Consider the following 18,220-nt stretch of genomic DNA (forward strand, 5'->3'; position numbering starts at 1 on the left):
GACTACTGGGATCTAGTGGACAGAGGCCAAGGATACTGCTAAACACCCTACAATGCACAGGCCAATCTCCACAACATATACTTTTCTAGACCAAAACATTAATAGTGCCAAGACTGAAAATTCCTGCTCTACAGCAGGCATTCTTAGGTACTCAATCTGAGTAAGCTACTTCACCTCTCTTAGCCTTAGTTTCCTCACCAGTAATATGGGAATAAATTGATCTGTGTGCCCTATATCACCAAGCTTTTGGCAGGATCAAATGAAATAATGGATGAGAGGCATTATCATCATTATATCTTTCACAATGTATACAAAAGCACCCACTTGCTAGGCATCCAAAGAAGGCCTCTTGTCAATCTACTTCTATAAAGCTTGGCTGGAGCAGGGGAGCTCTCACGCACAGTGATGGGATAGGAGCACTTCTCAAGGAGAGAGATGGAGTGTGGGAAGTGGATAGGAACATCACAGGCATATCAAAGAGGAGTGAACAGATGTTAGGAAGTGAGGCATTAGTTTCTTAGACTGGGCTGCCTGAGTGGCTTAAACAACAGAATCTTATTTTCCCACAGTTCTAAGGCTGAAAATCCAAGATCAAGATTCTAGCAGGTTTTGGTTTCTTATGAGAACTCTCTTCCTGGCTTGCAAATGGCTTCATCTTGCTGTGTCCTCACCAGGCAGCCATCCCCGTGTCTCTCTCTCTTTCCCTCTGTCTCTCTCTGTCTCTGTCTGTCTATCTGTCTCTCTCTCTCTCCTTAAAAAGCCACCAATCCTATTAGATTAGGCCTATACCCTCATGACCTCATGTAACCTTCATCACCTTCTTAAAGGCCCTATGTTCAATAGTCACATAGTGGGAGTCTGGAGGGAGAAGGGCATAATTCTGTCCATAGCACTTGGGCATACATCAGACACAGCCAAGGCATCACTGTGGCCTCAGAGAGGAGTACCCAGACATTAATTCAATGCTTTTCTATGGTCACATTCACTGAATCTTTCTTTTTCCAGCTGCTTTCTCTATGAGTTATCCAGTCAATTAACTCCTGCAACTCTTTCATGTAAGTGCCTCTTCAGGCATCCTGTGGACTTCTGGGGTTAGAAAAGAAACCTCCTCTTATTTGTGCCCCAGTCCTCAAACATTCGAGACCCATCAGGTGGTCATGGGTTTCCAACGTTGGCTTCCCAGAATCACTTTAGGCACAATTCTCAAATACAGAGTTTTTAAAAAAGTTCAACCACACCTCAGACCAATTCAGAATCTCTGGAGGTAGAACCTAGGAACTGGTAATTTTTAAATCTCTCCAAGTAATTCGAATAAGCAGTCAAAGCTAAAGACCACTGATCACAGAGGTATATGTATGTGGCCTGTTCTCTTCCCTTCAGATTTCAATTTAGTTGGTCTAGAGTGGGACCAAGAAATCTATATTTTTAAACAATTCTCCAGCTAATTCTGGTGATCGGCCAGATTTAGGATAAGTTATTGTCCTCCTGAAGCTAAACTGCCTACTACCACCTGCCTTATAACTGTTCATTTCTGTGGCTATACATAAGGTTTATAAATGCAGATTTCCTTCCTCTTCTTTGTGGCACATAATTTTTGGTACAGCCCTTCACAGGCACCAAGTACTTAAAGGAGAGTTTTTTAATATGTGATGGGGAAGCAGCAGAAGAAACTAAGAGGGGGCTAAACAACTTAAAAAAGTGTGCAGCTTACCAAGGGAAAGAGCAAGAAATTTGGTTCAAGATAATGGAAGGGGTGAGAGTGGCGATGGAGAGATGACATCACAGGGAAGAAAATGAGGCTGACAGGATTCTACAGCAAATTAACAATGCACATAATTAAGTCAACACCTTAACAGAAATCATAGGTGAAGAGCCTTCTTTTGGGCAAAAAAAGATCACAGGCAACAGCATGTTTCGGTGTACCCCTCATACCAATCTCATCCATCTTTACCCTCACACTCTTCATCAATACTTCCCTCAGGAAAGGATGCCATGCAGTCATTCACATCAAGCTACAAGGGTATTTTATTAGAGGACAATCACAATAAACAAAAAGAAAAGGGTTGAAAAGAAGGAATTTCAGGCACAGTTACTTAATGGAGAGAGACAGCAGAGAGAGAAAAAGCCTTTCTCAGTTTTTTGGTAGCTTATATCACTGTGCTCTTTACTTTGTGTAGTTCTCTAACATTAACATAAAAATGAGGTTTATTACAGACATCCAGGCATCCCGGATGAAAACCTCAACATTGACAGGTCACATCACATGCTTGACATACTTTAGGGAGAGTGTTGCAGCCTCTGTACATCACCAGCCATGGATATTAAATTTTCCTCATAGAAATTGAAACACAAGACATCTGGATTCTAAGTTAAACCCTACTCATATTTTGTACTTAACCTGGCCTTACTATTTTTTCCCTTAATATCTCTATCTGTAAAACAGGAAAATCTCAAAGATAATTTGACTGAATTTGGCCAGTAGAAAAAAGTAGAAAAGAAAAAGAAGACAGACATCAAAAAGAGGGTTAAAAAATATATTTTTAAAAACTTCTCTCCATAGAAAGTCAAGGTAAATATGTTTTGAGTTAGTTACTATTTAAATATAGAAAATAAACTAATCAAATAAAAGACATTTTAGTGAAAGCAGAGTAGTCTTTATGTTTTATTGAAAACAGAGTCATCTTTACCTTATCATTTAGAAGTGGTTTGATCTCTGTGAGTTGAACATCCTGAAGTTCATCCATGGGGATAGATGAAAGTAGAGGATTCTCAAGAATGAATCAGTACCTCTGAAACAGAAGCAAAGGAAGCGAAGAAAGAGGCTTAAACTAGGAGCTGGAAATATAATAGTCATATTATATCCATTCATTCAAATATTAGAGCTTAGTATGTGTCATGCACTGCTGAGAGTGCTGAAGACAGAGGAAACTACGTAGTTATGGCAGACGACTCAAAATGGCCTCCATGATCTCTACCTCTTGGTATTCATACCCTTACATAATCCACTCCCACGCCCCCGCCGCCGCGCCCCCGCTCACTGAGCATGGGCAGGACTCAAGCTAGTCCTGACTGACACCTTAACTGTAACCTTACAGAGTACCTAGTCAACACATGCCAGACTCCTGACTCCCAGAAACTGTGAGATAATAAATGTGTATTGTTTTAAGCTACTAAATTCGTGCGAATATTTTTATGCAGCAACAAACAGTTAATACAATAGTCTTTGCCCTCATGGAGCACACATTTTAGTTACAAAAATGTTTAAGTAAGAGAACAGCATGTTCTTAGCTACACTCCAAGAAGCAAGAATTTGGAGGGTGGGTTAAAGGGAGGACAAAAACTGAAGGTTAACACTATAGCCTAGAATGAGGCCTTGAATTAGGAATGGCAATGAGAATGAAAAGGGAGATGAACCAAAGCTAAGCTCGCTAGCCTTCACTTAGGGAATCATAGCAGTGGATGAAGAGTATAGTAGCCAGCCTCTAAGATGGTCTCCAAGGAACCCAATGATCATTGACTCCTGATATCTGCACTCATGTATAATCTCCCACCCAAATAAATCAGGGATGGCCTGTGTAACTAATAAAATAAGCAGAAGCAACAATATGTACTTCTGAAGCTACTTCATAAAAGGCATTACAGTTTCTGCTTCATGACATTGCAGTCTTTATTCACAAGCTCCAGGGGAAGCCAGCTACCATATTGTGAAAACACTCAAAACAGCTCCCTTAGGAAGCCCATGTGGAGAGGAACCAACTTGCCAGTACCAACCTGCCAGCCATGAGAATGAGTTACCTTGCAAATGGATCCTCCAGTCCCAGTCAAGACTTCAGATGAGTGCAGCCCAAGACATCTGATTGCAGCCACGAGACCCTGAGCCTAAACCACCCTACCAAGCTTCCACCCAAACTCCTGACCTGCAAAACCATAAGATATAATAAATAATTCTGCTTTGGAGCGATTTGTTACATGGCAATAGATGATAACTAATATGGAGAAGGAGAAGACAGAGAAATAAGAATTCTAGAAGAAAGATGTTGGGGTGGGGAGGGCAGGATAATGACTCAAAAATCCTTCCTCTCTCCCACTTTTATGGGAAGCCACTGAGAGAGGCTGCAAATACTGCATATTACAGGCAAGTGATTCCCACCTAGACTTCAAAGCTCCAGGATTATCTCCTCTGCCTTGGCCCTGAACTCATCAAAGTCAGGAAAAATGCCAATTCAATGAGTTGAGGATTTAGCTATTCAACAACCACATATTGAGTACTTATTGTATAAAGAATTATGAAAAAAAAACAAAAGGTCTCTGCCTTCCAGGAGCTTACTAGAACAAAGATGACAGATATCTATAAAACTAACTACAAAATGAGAAATAAGAGAGCCACAGGAGTTCAAAGGAGGAGTAATTACTTCTGATTGGTGAGAATCAAAAAAGCCTTTACAAGACATCAGTTTGCTATATTAAACCTTTTTTCTTTTTTCTCTCCAGAGATAGGATTACATGTTTTGTCTTAGCTATGGAGAGGGTATGTGTTCCAGATAACATTTTAGCTATTACTGATCAATACACCAAAATAAATCCTGCTCCCAATTGTGCCTACACGAGGACAGACTAACAAAAGCCCTTTTAGCATTCCTTCAAAGGACTCAGAGGATGCTAATCGGGAGTACTCCTCAACCTATGGCCCCCACATGCCAATAACAAGCATCCCAAACATTTGTGCCATTTAGCACAAGCCTAATTAACCTCCCTACAGAACAGACCCAGGCATCTTATAAACTTGATTAAGCTACTAAATGCCCAGAGGACGAATTTTTATTTTATTTTGTTTACCAATTACATGTCAAAAAGAGATGAGGTGGCTTGAGTTTTATCACAAACTTCGGCCAGTACCTACAATTCTCTTTTTTACAGGTCATGTTTCAACCCAGTTAACTCTAAAAATATTGGCCTAACTGGGATCTACCTGTTGTCTGTTTATTAATCACACTATAAAGTGTAGCTACTTTTCATTTGTAATTCCTATCAGTAATTTAAAATGGCAATTTTAAAGTTATTTTTCCTATTACGAAAGTTATACGATATGTGCTCACTTTAGAAAATATAAAAACCACAGAATAATGAAAAGATATATTAGTCCTTCCATCTAAAGACAACCAGTGTAAACAATTTAGTCTATTTCCATTTACTTTTTTTTTCCCCATGTAAAATGATGATTTCCTGAAATTCTTTTTCCAACCTACCTGCTTTATTCCCTACTCTAACTGTACTCACTTCAAAGTAGGGCACTTCAAGATGTCGATCAAATATGACTCCACATAAGGCCTGTCAAAGAGGAAAACCTGAGGTGCCCTCAGCTCCAAAGTGGCATTCACCTAGTGTTCCCATGCATTTTTTTAAAGATGAAAAAAAAAAATGTGATGTTTGTGCCAGGGCAAACACTTAACAAATTAAATGAGAAGGCTGTCCTTATGGGCTGGGCCCAATGCACACTCAATGCAGGGCAATAAACTGCTACAGTGTGACTTAGGAATTGGCATCAAGACTTGTTCCACATTACAGGAGACCTAATGCGTTCTTCTGGAGATTCAATTCTTGCTTAGTTCTCACTGTCCTGTGCCCTTGCCAATGAACAGTTTTATAACACTTATAAGAAAACTAAGACCACATGGTGGAAAATTCCATCTCCAGATCCCTCAGCTACACACAGACTGGCTCCCTCCTGGGGATCTAAGGCTTGCAGTTCCCTCATCTGCACAAATATGTGGCTGCCAGATCTCATCCTGGTACTAAGGTATATCGATATTTTTAAAAGGCTAGTAGGGATTTTATAAAGTACAGTAAGAAACAAAATGTTCACACTCTTTCCCAGCTTTATGAGGTAGAGGGAGGACTGAAAAGTAAAAACCAGCCACCCTTAAACTGAGGAAGTGAGCCTCGTAACAAAAGGCTAGAAAGGGAAAGGGGAAAAGAATAAATCTTACACCATGCCAGGAATTATAACCTAAGCACCTTACGTTTAATCCTCATAACAGTCCTCTCATGTAGATATCTTCATTTCTTACTTCATAGATGAGAAACTTAGGCTTAGGGAAGTTAAGTGACTTTTCCAATATCCCACATTTAAGTAAATAATAGGGCAAGGATTTAAAAACCTTTGCTTCTCCCACTATACCACAGTGTCTATGACAGGCTCCATCTACTGGCTGCAGGATCCTGGCAAGTTTCTTCCCTTTTACCCACAAGAGTATCTCCTTGAAGTAAAGGTAACAGAAGACTGGAACAATCCTATATCACCAATGATTTGGATGCCTATGACTTTTTAGAAATATAAAAACTGACATTTCTGAATTTAAGTGTAAGCAAAATGTTCCTAGGATGGCTGGGAGAGGCACCAGTGTTCTTTGATATTCACAGTTAGCATTGAAAGGACTTTTAAAGATCATCATGACTACCAACTTAATTTTTCCACCGAAACTCTGAAAGAGAGAACAGGAAAAAGGTGTGTGGGTGGAGAGGGGGAGGGATTGGTTGAAGTGGTGGTGAGATGGCTAGGGTTCTGCAGAACAGTTTAAATAAAGTCCAGTAATATATTTGAGTGCAACCTTTGTTCGCTCAGAAAAATGGATGCCCAGATTCTTCCACTCATGGAAAGAGACCATAAGCACATCAGATGTGGACTCTAGACCCAGGTGGACCCCAACCTAGCTGAGTGGCACTGGGCAAAGCATTTTCCCTTTCTAGACCTCAGTTTCCCCATCTGTCAAGGGAAGAGGTTGGGCAGGATGACCTTTTTGGTTGGATAGTTGACATGCTATGATCCAGAAGCTCCCTGTAAATTTAGTATTTTAAATTTTACATTCTTCTCCAATGTGAGTGTTCCCCTGTCCCCAACCTCATTTGATTATTACTACAATCCTAAGAGGTCAATAATTTATCAAACTGATGAGATCAAAGACTACCTAAGACCACTCAGCAAATCAGCTGGAGGGCACACTTGGCCTGATCCCAGGAACATGATGGTCTCAGGCTTTTATCTCACTCTGTACTGTGTCCACTTAGTCAGAGAAAGTGCACTGAAGTTTCCAGTGCTGAAAAATACTACTTTTTTACTTAAAAAAAGACAGTAAGGGACTATACATACTACTGGCTTTTTAAACTACAAGTTGTCTTGTTTTGTAGCTTTTCCCCATGACTAAGGTAATTTGTTGGCCCTTTGTCAGGCTTTGCCAGGATGTACTAATGCCAGGCCACTAGTTTGTATTCTAGTGGCAAGGTCAATCACTTTTGGTTTTGGCAAGACTGCAGACAGACAACCAAAACAGAATGAAAGCAGCAAACAAAGAAGGCATACTGAGGAGAATGAGCTGGAAAGGGCCAGCTGGAGCTGGTGCTGAAGCAGTTATGGATGAAAAGCTGTAGGAAGTAGCCAGAGGACTAGATGAGAAAGCATACAGTGGTGCTCCTACAGGAGGCTGACACACATTCTCTCTTTTTACCTATAAATCACTGGCTGAATGAGTAATTATTATAGCACTTTACAATTTACAAAGTACCTTTACATCTGAGATCTTACTGGATAATCACAATGGCATCGTGAGGTAAAACACTGGGGCACTTGGCATCTATTACAGGATGAGGAAACTGAGGCTTAAAGAGGTGAGATGGATTGACCAAAACAACACAACTAATAAATGCAACAGTTGCAATGGAAACCTAATTTTCTCCTGATCTCAATGCTCACTCTATGCCCTGTATCACACTGCCTCTCAGGTTATTACAGATGAAAAGATCTGTAGGTGAAAAGGAGAGAAATTCAGCAGACTGCTTCACTGCACCCACCCCACACTGAGGACCTCTTTATCTCTGGTCCTAAATTACACTGAGTAGTGAGGATCAGGCCACAGGCTCTAGGATTAAACCCTAATATGAAGTTAATAACAAGAAAGCTGAGATTTGGGACGGGAATTTGCCTTCGACCATTAGTTCAATTGAGTAGGAGAGATTAAGTCTAAACAAATCACTACAGTCCAAAGCAGTATAAACATGAGCCTATGAATTTGACAAACCCTAGGCAGTTTCTCAACCTCGAAACCACTAATATTTTGGGCCAGATGATTTTTGTTGTGGGGGACCGTCCTGTGCAAATTGCCCCCAGTTGAGAACCACTGCTCTAAGGGTTAGAGAGGTTTAACGTAGTTTTGAGTGCAGAGAAAGATTCATGGAAGAGGTAATATTTGAAGAATATTACTAGGCCTTGCATAATAGATAAAATTCCTGTAGGTGAAAGAAGACCAAAAGAAGGAATTCCAGAAAGGGAGGATAACTTAAAATGGAAGGAGATGAGAAAGCACAGGTCTGCTGGAAAATGATCCAGTTTGGCAAGAGCAGAGGTTCCTGTTGTAAACAGGTGATAAGGCTAAAAATGTCCATTGGAGTCAGGTCAGAGATAGCTATCTATCAACTAATATTTAGAAGATATACATAATGAGATAGCTAACAATATAAAATATCACACGGATATTTAATAGTATACAAATCAAACCAGTGGCACTGCCATATGTCCCACCTCCCCAAGAGGACAGAATGTCACATCTCACACTGCATCTAGTGGCTGCATTTACTCAGAGCTATACCAAGCGTGGAACAAGTGCGGAGGTGGGAGAAATAATTAAGTACTGGGTTAGTCAGGAGTTTCCCAAAGGAGGTAAGAATGATGGGCTCTATGTAGATAGATGGGCTCTATATAGCTGGGAAGGAAGAGAGGACATTTCAGGTGAGGACATTTGGGCTGGTAGAGAAAGAAATGTACACAACATATCCAGGAGACACCAAGAAAAACAACTTAGCTGGGAAAGAAGACAAGGCTGGTCAGAACACAGAGCCCAAGAATTGGACTTTTAAGTATGGACAACCACTGAGGGTTCCTGAGCAGAATGACAGAGTTGTTTAAGACATGGTCATCTTATCTGGTAGTTATCTTAGCTACACATTAGAAAGAAGGGCTTTTTCTTTCTTTGAAGGAATAGCAATTCCCAGCCCCAACCCTACAGATCCAATTTAATCAGGCTAGGATAGGACCCTAGTATTGTTTTTAAAACTCCACAGGCAATTCTTACATGCAACTGTGACTGAGAACCAGTAGTCTAGAATCATGCCTCATCCTTAGATGAGAAGAGAGGCCTAGAAATTTAACTGATTTAACTATATTCACACAGCTGGTTAGGTGAAGGGTTGAGACTGGCATCTGGACTCCTATTCCAAGTTCTGAAAGATCTCACAGAGTACTGAGCTAAGTTCCATACTTCGGTCTGTAAGAAGCACAATTATCTGATGACTTGGCTCTCAAGTTTTGCCAGGGTTAAAGCCTGAATTAATCTAATCATAAAACCATTGACTTAAGCATCCTCACAAGCACTAAAAGTAATGGATGTTGGTTTCACTGCTGTCTCCTGGGGGCCCTTAAGAAAGGGTCTCAGGGGACTCCCCAGAAAGCCTGATAAACAGGCCAAACCGCCCAGCTCCTTGGAAGGAACAATGACTTTTTAAAATACAGCTCACTGAGCTTTTGTACTACATAAAGGAAAGTCTGGGTTCCTCTTCACCAGAACACTCTGAGATTCTATCCCATATGCAAAGCAGAGGGTGAGGGGGTGATCTAAGGCAGCTGCTAAAGCATGCTCACAGACCCTCATTTTAACAGGAAACACCCCTTCTGGTCCTCAGCCTTGGATAAGGGCCATCCCAGACACCTTGTGTTTTTCTGAAAAGGCAGCACCCTTTGCAACAGGCCCACCTTTTCACTGTGTCATTCCTGGCAGCAGGTAGTAAATGGGAAGTTTGCAAAGACTGTCAAGCTGGGAATATGAGTCTGTCCTATATATTCGTTCCTTTCATTCCAGGGTACTGGTACAGACAACAACTATAACAAAGCAATACCCATCTAGGGGCTTTCTCATTAATCCCAGATACCCATCAACCAGCTGAAGCTCTAACATGGGGGTCATTCCTTGAAAACAATTTGTTCTTTAACACAGACTTAGTGGAGGTAAAGAACAAACCAGAGTTCTAAGATGCAGTACTTACTACTCATACTAGCCTAATTGAGCAGTTACTCTATGCCAGATATCATGATAGGCACTTCATTCATTATTTCATTTTATTTTCCAACACTCTTGTAAAATAGGTATTGTAATCCTCTCTATTTTACAGGTGAAGAAACTGACATGTGGAGAGGTTCTGTAGTATGCCAAAGGTCACACAGCTAGTAAGTGGCAGAGTAAGGATTTGAACCCGAGTAGCCTGCATGTAGAACTTGCAGGCCTCTATAAACAACTTTTCCCACTTGATATCAACTGGTCATTATTCTTCTACTTTTCTCAGGTTTGGCTACTGGAGTTTACCAAGATCTTATTGAGCAAAGAATTCTGAAACTGAAAAGCACCATAAAAAGTTTAGGTACCGTTAATACAAAATTAGGTATTATTAAGTATTATTATTATTATTATTATTATTATTATTATTATTATTATTTTAGCATTATTATTTTAATAAGAAGGAATTGCACCTCTCTGGGGGTATTTGAAAAGCAACCTGTTGACTGTCTTAATCATCCAAAGTCACATTTTAGTCAACACTGTGGTTAAACTCATGTTCCAACACAAAGGTTTAAAAGAAGCAACACCTTCAAAAGCTGAAGAAAGCTTTCTCAACTGCACAGAGAAAAAGACAATAGCTTGATACCTCTCTTCTCTCTCTTCTAAGTACAGTATTATGGCTTCACATAAAACCTGTCACAATTTAAAAAAGCATTCAATCATTTATCCATAAGTTGAAAGTTCAGATTTTAAAATGTAGAAGCGTTATAAGGATAAAACTGTCATTTTTAATAAACAACTGTGTTTTGAAAGCAAATGGTATTTCTGGAAAAATTACAATATGACAATTACCAATTAAAGGAAAAGCTGACAAGACTTCTAATCTTAGGTTATCATTACAAATGAGAAGCAACTTAGTACTGGTTTTATGAGCTACATCCAATTTTCCTTACCCTGATTTATTATGTTTATGAGTTTTTAGGCCATCACCCTCCCAGTTCCCCCAAAATATAGCTAATGCCTTCAAAACCTGAAACAGCATTTCTTTAAAAAGGTATCACAAAATTTACAACAACAAAAATCTTAAGTAATAAAATCAAGTGTGAGGAGTAGCTATAGCAGAAATTTTACTTGATCAATTGAAAACCCCAAACTGTAGACTGTGGACATTTTTAGGTAGTGAAAAGATTATCGTCTAATAATATAGCCAAAGCCTAGGGAAAGCCACCGCTCTTCTTGAGAAATTAATTTTCATTTCCTATATTAAATCTCCAGGGAAGATAAAACAGAGCCCCTCCATACAAAAAGTTGGGGAGAACACCCAATCCATATCATATGTTCTTTAATAGCAGCCAAGTCTAATAGCATAGCCTGTTTCGTAATGTAAATAGTATCTACGAAGAATTCAACTCAGAATGCAACAAAGCCATATTTCCTCCAGAGTACACCCTATGAAGCCATCAACAATGGATATTTATTTAGGACTGGTAATATGTCAAACTCTGTGAGGCACTGTGAGACACATGACAGAATTTTGAGTGGACTGTACTATTTCTTTCTCGTTGAAGAGGTAAGATCAAAAGACATAAAACAACCGTATATGGTATTTAAAACATCCTCCGTGCACCTCAGTTAACTTCACGTAATATGTAATGGCCATATTGTAGGTAAATATTATAAACACAATAGAATTAGCACTATTATTAAGAAACAAATTTCACTTACCAAAGAAAGCCCTGAAACCTGGTAAGTACTCATACTCAATCCAGGTTAAGTTTTCACATGTTATTTCCAAGCAGTCTCTTTTAAAAAGGAGGGGGAGAGGAGGCATGGGAGAGTTTAAAAAGATCTTTCAGAATAGATGACTTGACATCCAGTTCTGCAATAAACCCAAAATGTTATCAATCTTTGGACTTGAAAGTCCTTGACATATCCCTTCCTTTCAACATTTCAGTATCACTATTCAGGCTTGTCAATTTTTCCTCCAGAATCTCTCATTTGCTCTTTTCTTTCTCATTATTCTCATTTCTTGATTGGATTTGCTCATTTATTCATTCATTCATCATTTACCAAGTGTCTATTATCTGTCACACACAAAGCTAGACCCTCGTCCTTGCTCTTATGAAGCTCAGGATACTCAGTAGAGCTATTATCTGCCCATCTTGATTGCCAGATTGTAAACTTTAGCAAAGGCTTTGTATTTCCAGATCCTAGCAGCATCTGGCATACAGCGGACACTCTAAAAATGTTCGTGTGACACTAGATCACTTTAGCAAGCTTTTTTAATCCATAAATATTTTAGTACAGCATGTATCTTCAAAAAGGACTCTTTTTTTAAAATACAAAAGCAATATGTGCACAATGCAAAAATCACACAGAAAGATATAAAGAAAACAGTGAATTCTCCTATCCCCTAAATCCCATTTCCAGAAGTGACTACTACTACAGTTTGGAATGTATCTTTCCAGAACTCGCCTATGCTGGTATATAATATGCACACATGCACAACCACACTTTTTTGGAACAAGTTCTTTGATAGTTTCTCACACTAGCTTCTCAACCTTCTAATCCAGTGATTCTCAAAGTGTTGTCTCTGGATTAGAAGCATCATTAGGGAACTTGTTAGAAATATAAATTATTGGGCCCTACTCCAGTCCTACTGAATCACACATTCTGGATTTTGATAAACTCTCCAGGTGATTCAGGTGTGCACTAAAGGCTGAGAACCATTGCTCTAATTCAGTCAAGTCACTGAGGTCAAGGAAGTTTTTTTTTCTGTCTCTTAAACATGTCAAGCATTGTTATCTTGCTTCAGTTTTACCACCCTATTTCGAAATGCTTTCTTTGTCCTTTAATTAATTCTGACCCTACCAATCTGTCAAAGTCCAGAAAGTCCTAACTCCTCCCCAAAGTGCTCCCACTACCACAGCTCATACTGCTTCCTCTTGCACCTCTCCCAACTCTTATGCCATACCTTCCACCACACGATTTAACAATTAGGTACACACTATTTTCAATGTCAGGTAACAGTTCTTTACTATTCCTCAACAGATCATAAACTCCTTGAAGACACGAATCATTTTTGTTATCTCTTCCTCAACCCTGTGCTAAGCACATAAATGGAGTTTTAATAGAGTTGCTGGTTAATGTCTTTACGTATGAATTAATTCACTGAAATACTGATAAAACCTTTAATGGATAAAAAAATCTGGATTTCAAGTTGTAGCCCCAGTTTTGTGACCTTGGACAAGTTCACGTTTTAGGATGAGGATTATAAAATAGAGAAGACTGGTCTCAATGACTTGATGGTTATTGAGCTTGAACAGTGTTATGATTTTATGAAATGTCCCATGTTGGAATACCTTATTCCATTATACTCATATTACTTTGCTTGTAATGCTATTATGGCAATTTTTAGACCTGACTTGAGTTACAGTTCGATATGGTATTTCTCAGTTAGCTAGTAAGTTCTTTCAACAGGAGTCATGTTTTATTCAACAGTGAATCTTCTACCATGCCCAATACCATGCCTTCCACATAACAGTTCAATATATTTGCAGAAAATTATTTGGAAAAAACCCTTTTAAAAGCTTAATTTATGTAGAGAACCTGTGCATAGATCTGCTGCCTCTCAAAGGGCCTTTTTGAATATTTATTATTATAAATACTATGAAATGATTAATGGTAAAAATTGTGACTACTCTGATAGCACATGGGGCAGTCAGCCACATAAGGCAAAGAATGTAAAAATGAATCTAACATGCATCTAGGAATAGACTAAAAGGCCATAAGCCTCAGGCAACCTTACTGTAACATACAAATAAAAACTGCTCTGTACACTTGTGGCATATACCAACTCCACTGTTGGAGATAAACAGGCTTCATGATGCAGGACCCTTATTTGCAAATTTTCAGAAACAGGCTGGACTGGAGACCTCTGAATGGTGGGTAATGACCAGCAGTTGAATCTAAAGGGAGGGGCATCACAAGGAAACATTTTTTTTCTTTATTCTTTTCTTTCTTTATATTGTATCTATATGAAAAGATGGATGTTAGCTTAACATATTGTGGTAATCATTTCACAATATATGTAAATCAAACCATTGTGCTATATGCCTTAAATTTATACAGTGATGCTTGTCAACTATTTCCCCATAAAACTGAAAAAAATAAAGGAGGGACAGCAAAGATAAATGGAAGGGCAAGAAGGAAGAACAGAAGGGCAGCAGGAAAACACTGCTCTTTGAGTAATGAAAAAGAATAGTAGAAATTCACTGAATCTTTACCAAGGGCCTACTATGGGCCAAGCACTTGGGGCTGCAAAGATGGCCCCTGACCGAAAGGAGCTAAAAGCCCTAATGGTAAGACTAAAACTTCTATCCTACTGTGTGTGTATACATATCTAATTGGGAAAATCAAGCAAGGAAGGCTTCACAGAGAAGGTGGTGAGTTAGTGGAGCTTTGAGGTATGTAAGGAAGATTTGCTAAGAAAAGTCTGAGCTACTTATTTCGGGGAAGAAATATTCACATATTTTTACAGCTGTTCCTTTGAGACTTTAAATTAAATTATGGAGGCTTCTTATATTCAACACCACTTTGTCAATGCTCTTTCGCTTTTTACCTTACCTTAAATTTTAAGATGTTCAAGCCCAGGGTTGGAACAGAGCCAGAAAGCCCCAGAATGAGGTGAGTGTTCGCCAAATCTGCTCTGTCACCTCCACATGCAGCCAGCCCAGCTAGCTTTCCTGGCAGCCAGAAAAGGAAGGCTAATTATATCCTCTGGGGGCCAGGCTAGGGGGAAAATTTGGATGCAGGCATACAAGGTTTACCCCCTGTCCTGCCAGTAAGCCACCGAGGGAGAGCTTCTTTCCCTCTTAAGTCATGAGTCTCCAAGTCTACCTGTGACAGGGAGGCCAGCTCTGCAGGAAAAAAGGGTGCATGAAAAGGAAGGGAAAAGCACTGGATAAGTAAATGCTGAGGTTATTAAGTGAGATAATCTTAATTAAATATTTAGCAAGATCCCTGGCACAAAGCAAGCGCTGGATGAACATTAGCTCTTACTAATAACATTACTATTATTATTACAGCAACACTTCAATTGCACGCCAAAAAGAAAATACTGTTTTTGCAGTCTTTTCTGACAGTGAAGTAACTCCAGAGATAAGTATATTTCAAATTTTTCAAAGTACAAGATCAAATTCCAACTATAATGGCCTGAAAAACCCTGAGGCAAGAGCCAGCCCCGCCTCTTGCCAGCTGCGTGACCTTGGACCAGCGCTTTACCTCTCAGCCTCAGTTTTCTCATCTGTCAGGCGGGGTGAAGAAGCCCCTCCCTCGGAGAGTCGTCATGGGGTCCCGCCAGAGGGTACTCTTTGCTGTATCAGGGCCGCACGAGTGCAAAGCGAGCTCACTGCCCATCCTCCAAGCCTACTTGGCTCTGGAGTGGGTGGGACAGAAGGGTGCCTGACACAGAGGAACACCGAGCCCCGCCTCCGGCAGAACAGAAGCGGGAAGGGGGTTGCGCCTGAGGTGGGTCCGGGCAACCAAAGATGTGGGGCGCCCCGAGGCTCGACCCTGCCGCCTGCACACTGTCGCCAGCGGGTTAGCCACGGAGTGCCGCAACCTGGACTCTGGGAGCCGCCAAGGGAGGCCGGGCTGACCCCGGTCCCGCGGGCCGGGAGGGATCCAGAGAAGGTGAGCAGCGCGAGCCCGGGGCCCCACCGCGGAGCGGAGACTAGGCGGGGAAGGAGAAAGCAAAAGGAGCGACGCCCCCGCAAGCAGCGCAGCGCGTCCCCAGAGGGCCCCGCTGAGGCGCTCACTCACCTGAGGCGCGGGTACCCGCCGTCAGTGCAGCAGCCGCGTCGGCGTCGGCGGCAGCAGCAGCGCCGAGAGGGGCGGGGGAGGCTCTGCGGCCGCGCAGGCGCACTGAGGATGCCAGGGTTGCGCAGGCGCGTCGGGCTCGCCCGCCACGGGAACTACCAAGATGGTGGCTGAGCCGAGAGGGGTCCCCGGCACCATTTTGGATGTAGTTTTTCTGGCTGAGGAGTGGCTTTGGAGAGGAACTTTAAACGAGAACGACACGGTGGGAAGGGCGTTGAGTGTTGCGTCTGGCCGATTTCCTCCCTACCGCCAAGTTGCATCCTTATGAAAACCCTAAGAAATACTATCATCTTTTTACAGGGGCCCAGAGCCATTACACAAGGTACATGGCTAGCACAGTGCTTAGCACGGGAAGGGGCTTAGTAAATTCTTGCTGAATGGATAGTGACTTAAGAATTAGAATCCAACACCCAAGGCTCTTAATTCCCAGTCCTCCATTATATCACTGTATTACAATGCCAGCCACACCATGTCCTTTCTTGGGTGCAAAATGAGAAATCGAAAAATTTTTTTCAGAATGATTATGCACATTAAGCTTAATGACCCAACAATTTACATAATACCAAAACGTACCGGACCAATTCCCTTTATCAAGAATTTATAATTTAATCTTGTGAAAATTAATAAAGGAAAACATTGTTTAAAATGGAGTTGGGAGTCCAGAGGGGGAGCCCTCAGGCACTAGCACTTAACATGAACTACAGACTCCAATAGGAAGAATCTTCAATTACCAACCTCAACAAAAGAGACGAACCTTGCAAGTCAATACTACAGTAAAAAAAAACAAAATTTGACCGAGTAAATGTGGAGAGCTAATGGGCTTTATTAAGTGATTCATGAATGGGCTAGTATCCCGTCTAGCAAGTAGAAGAGTACTTTGTGGAGTTGTACAAAATGGAAGGTTTTTATAGGAAGAACACTGAGGCAAGGGAACTATTTTTTTTTAAAAAAGGAATTATTACTGGGCCAGGACACCTGCTTGGGGTGGGGATGGAACACAAGGGAAAGGTTTTTATCGTGCAGAAAAACCCGGGCCGCAACCTGGGCTCTGGGAGTCACCAAGGGAGGCTGGGGATGCGGACAGTCCACATGACGTTACCTGATTGGTGACCAAAATATTCCAGACAAGTTGATCAAGATTGTGTTTCTGGGAGATGTCGAAACTGCAATTAAATATACGTTTGCTATCTTGGGCTTTTAGCAAGAGTGATGCCACTGTGGGCCTGTGGTTTTCTTATTAACACTACTCCAACAGGAGGAAGATTTCCTTCCTTGCCCAGCAATTCAGCCAGTGAAAAACTGTCCGCACCCTAAACTCTTGCTTTCCCCCAATGGACTTTTATTGGAAACAACCCCTCCCAACTTCTTCCTTTTTCTCTGTAAAGCAATGTTCTTCTCCTTTGTTTGCTGGACTTGCCTGTGGTTTTTGCTATAGCATGCTTGTCCAGAATTGCAATTCTGTGCTATTCCCAAATAAACCCATTTTGCTGGTAAAATAACTGGTTGTCTTATTTTTCAGGTCAACATTACATCACCTGGGCATTGATGGTAACAGCAATACAGAGTACCCTACTCTCTCTCACACATTGTTTCTTTATTAAGTATCACTGACTAAAAGATATTCTCTTAACTAAATTAGAATGTAACAAATATTACCAAACATTGAATGACTGTCTATATTGTTATTTATCAAACCCAATTCCTGAACCAAATAGTGAAAATTAATATTAACTGGGCATAGCTTTTTATATATTTATTAACATTTACTAAGTGCCAAATTAGTTCTAGTTCAACGTCCACTACTATCTACATGTCCTTGGTTAAGTTATTAAGCCTCTTCAATCTTGAGTTCCTCATCTATGACAAAAAAAAAACAAGTTATCTCATAAAGTTATGGTCTGTATACATGTAAAATGCTTAGGACTATTTTTCTGTGCTCTATCCTGTTTAGCCGAATACAAAAACATACTTCTTATAATTTTGAACAAATTCTTATGAACAAAAAGTGCAATAGTATAATAAATAAAATGGAGGAAAGCACAATCACCTTTGGAGAGAAGTGATCTATCCCCATTCTACAGATGAGGGAGGAAATTGGGGATAAAAGATGAAAATTCGCTTCAAAGCCATGCTCTTTCCATTATACTACTCTGCTTCTGAAAGTATAGGAAATTAACACCACTCCTCTGGTTCTTAAAAGCCCCAGCTTTCCTTGAGGGCTGTCCAAAGTTTCCCTTCTT

General features: G+C 40.6%; 1 protein-coding gene across 5 annotated transcripts in view; it reads right to left on the reverse strand.

Annotated features, from left to right (window-relative positions):
* Positions 1–16,013, reverse strand: part of NDRG3 (NDRG family member 3) — a 57,708-nt gene extending 41,695 nt beyond the window's left edge. For 2 of the 5 annotated variants that reach the window (XM_039864266.1, XM_039864264.1), the window contains exons 1-3: positions 15,924–16,009; positions 3,796–3,917; positions 2,688–2,789 (exon numbers count right to left, since the gene is read on the reverse strand). In XM_039864266.1, the coding sequence (XP_039720200.1) occupies positions 2,688–2,744 (57 nt within the window). In that variant the 5' untranslated portion in view covers positions 2,745–2,789; positions 3,796–3,917; positions 15,924–16,009. Of the gene's footprint in view, positions 1–2,687; positions 2,790–3,795; positions 3,918–15,923 lie in introns of all 5 variants that reach the window. The other 3 variants (XM_039864267.1, XM_039864263.1, XM_039864268.1) reach the window with 2 other exon arrangements.
* Positions 16,014–18,220: the final 2,207 nt, after the last annotated feature.

This window comes from Pteropus medius, unplaced genomic scaffold, assembly GCF_902729225.1.
Source record: "Pteropus medius unplaced genomic scaffold, Ma_sr-lr_union100, whole genome shotgun sequence".
Classification (NCBI taxonomy): Eukaryota; Metazoa; Chordata; class Mammalia; order Chiroptera; family Pteropodidae; genus Pteropus; species Pteropus medius.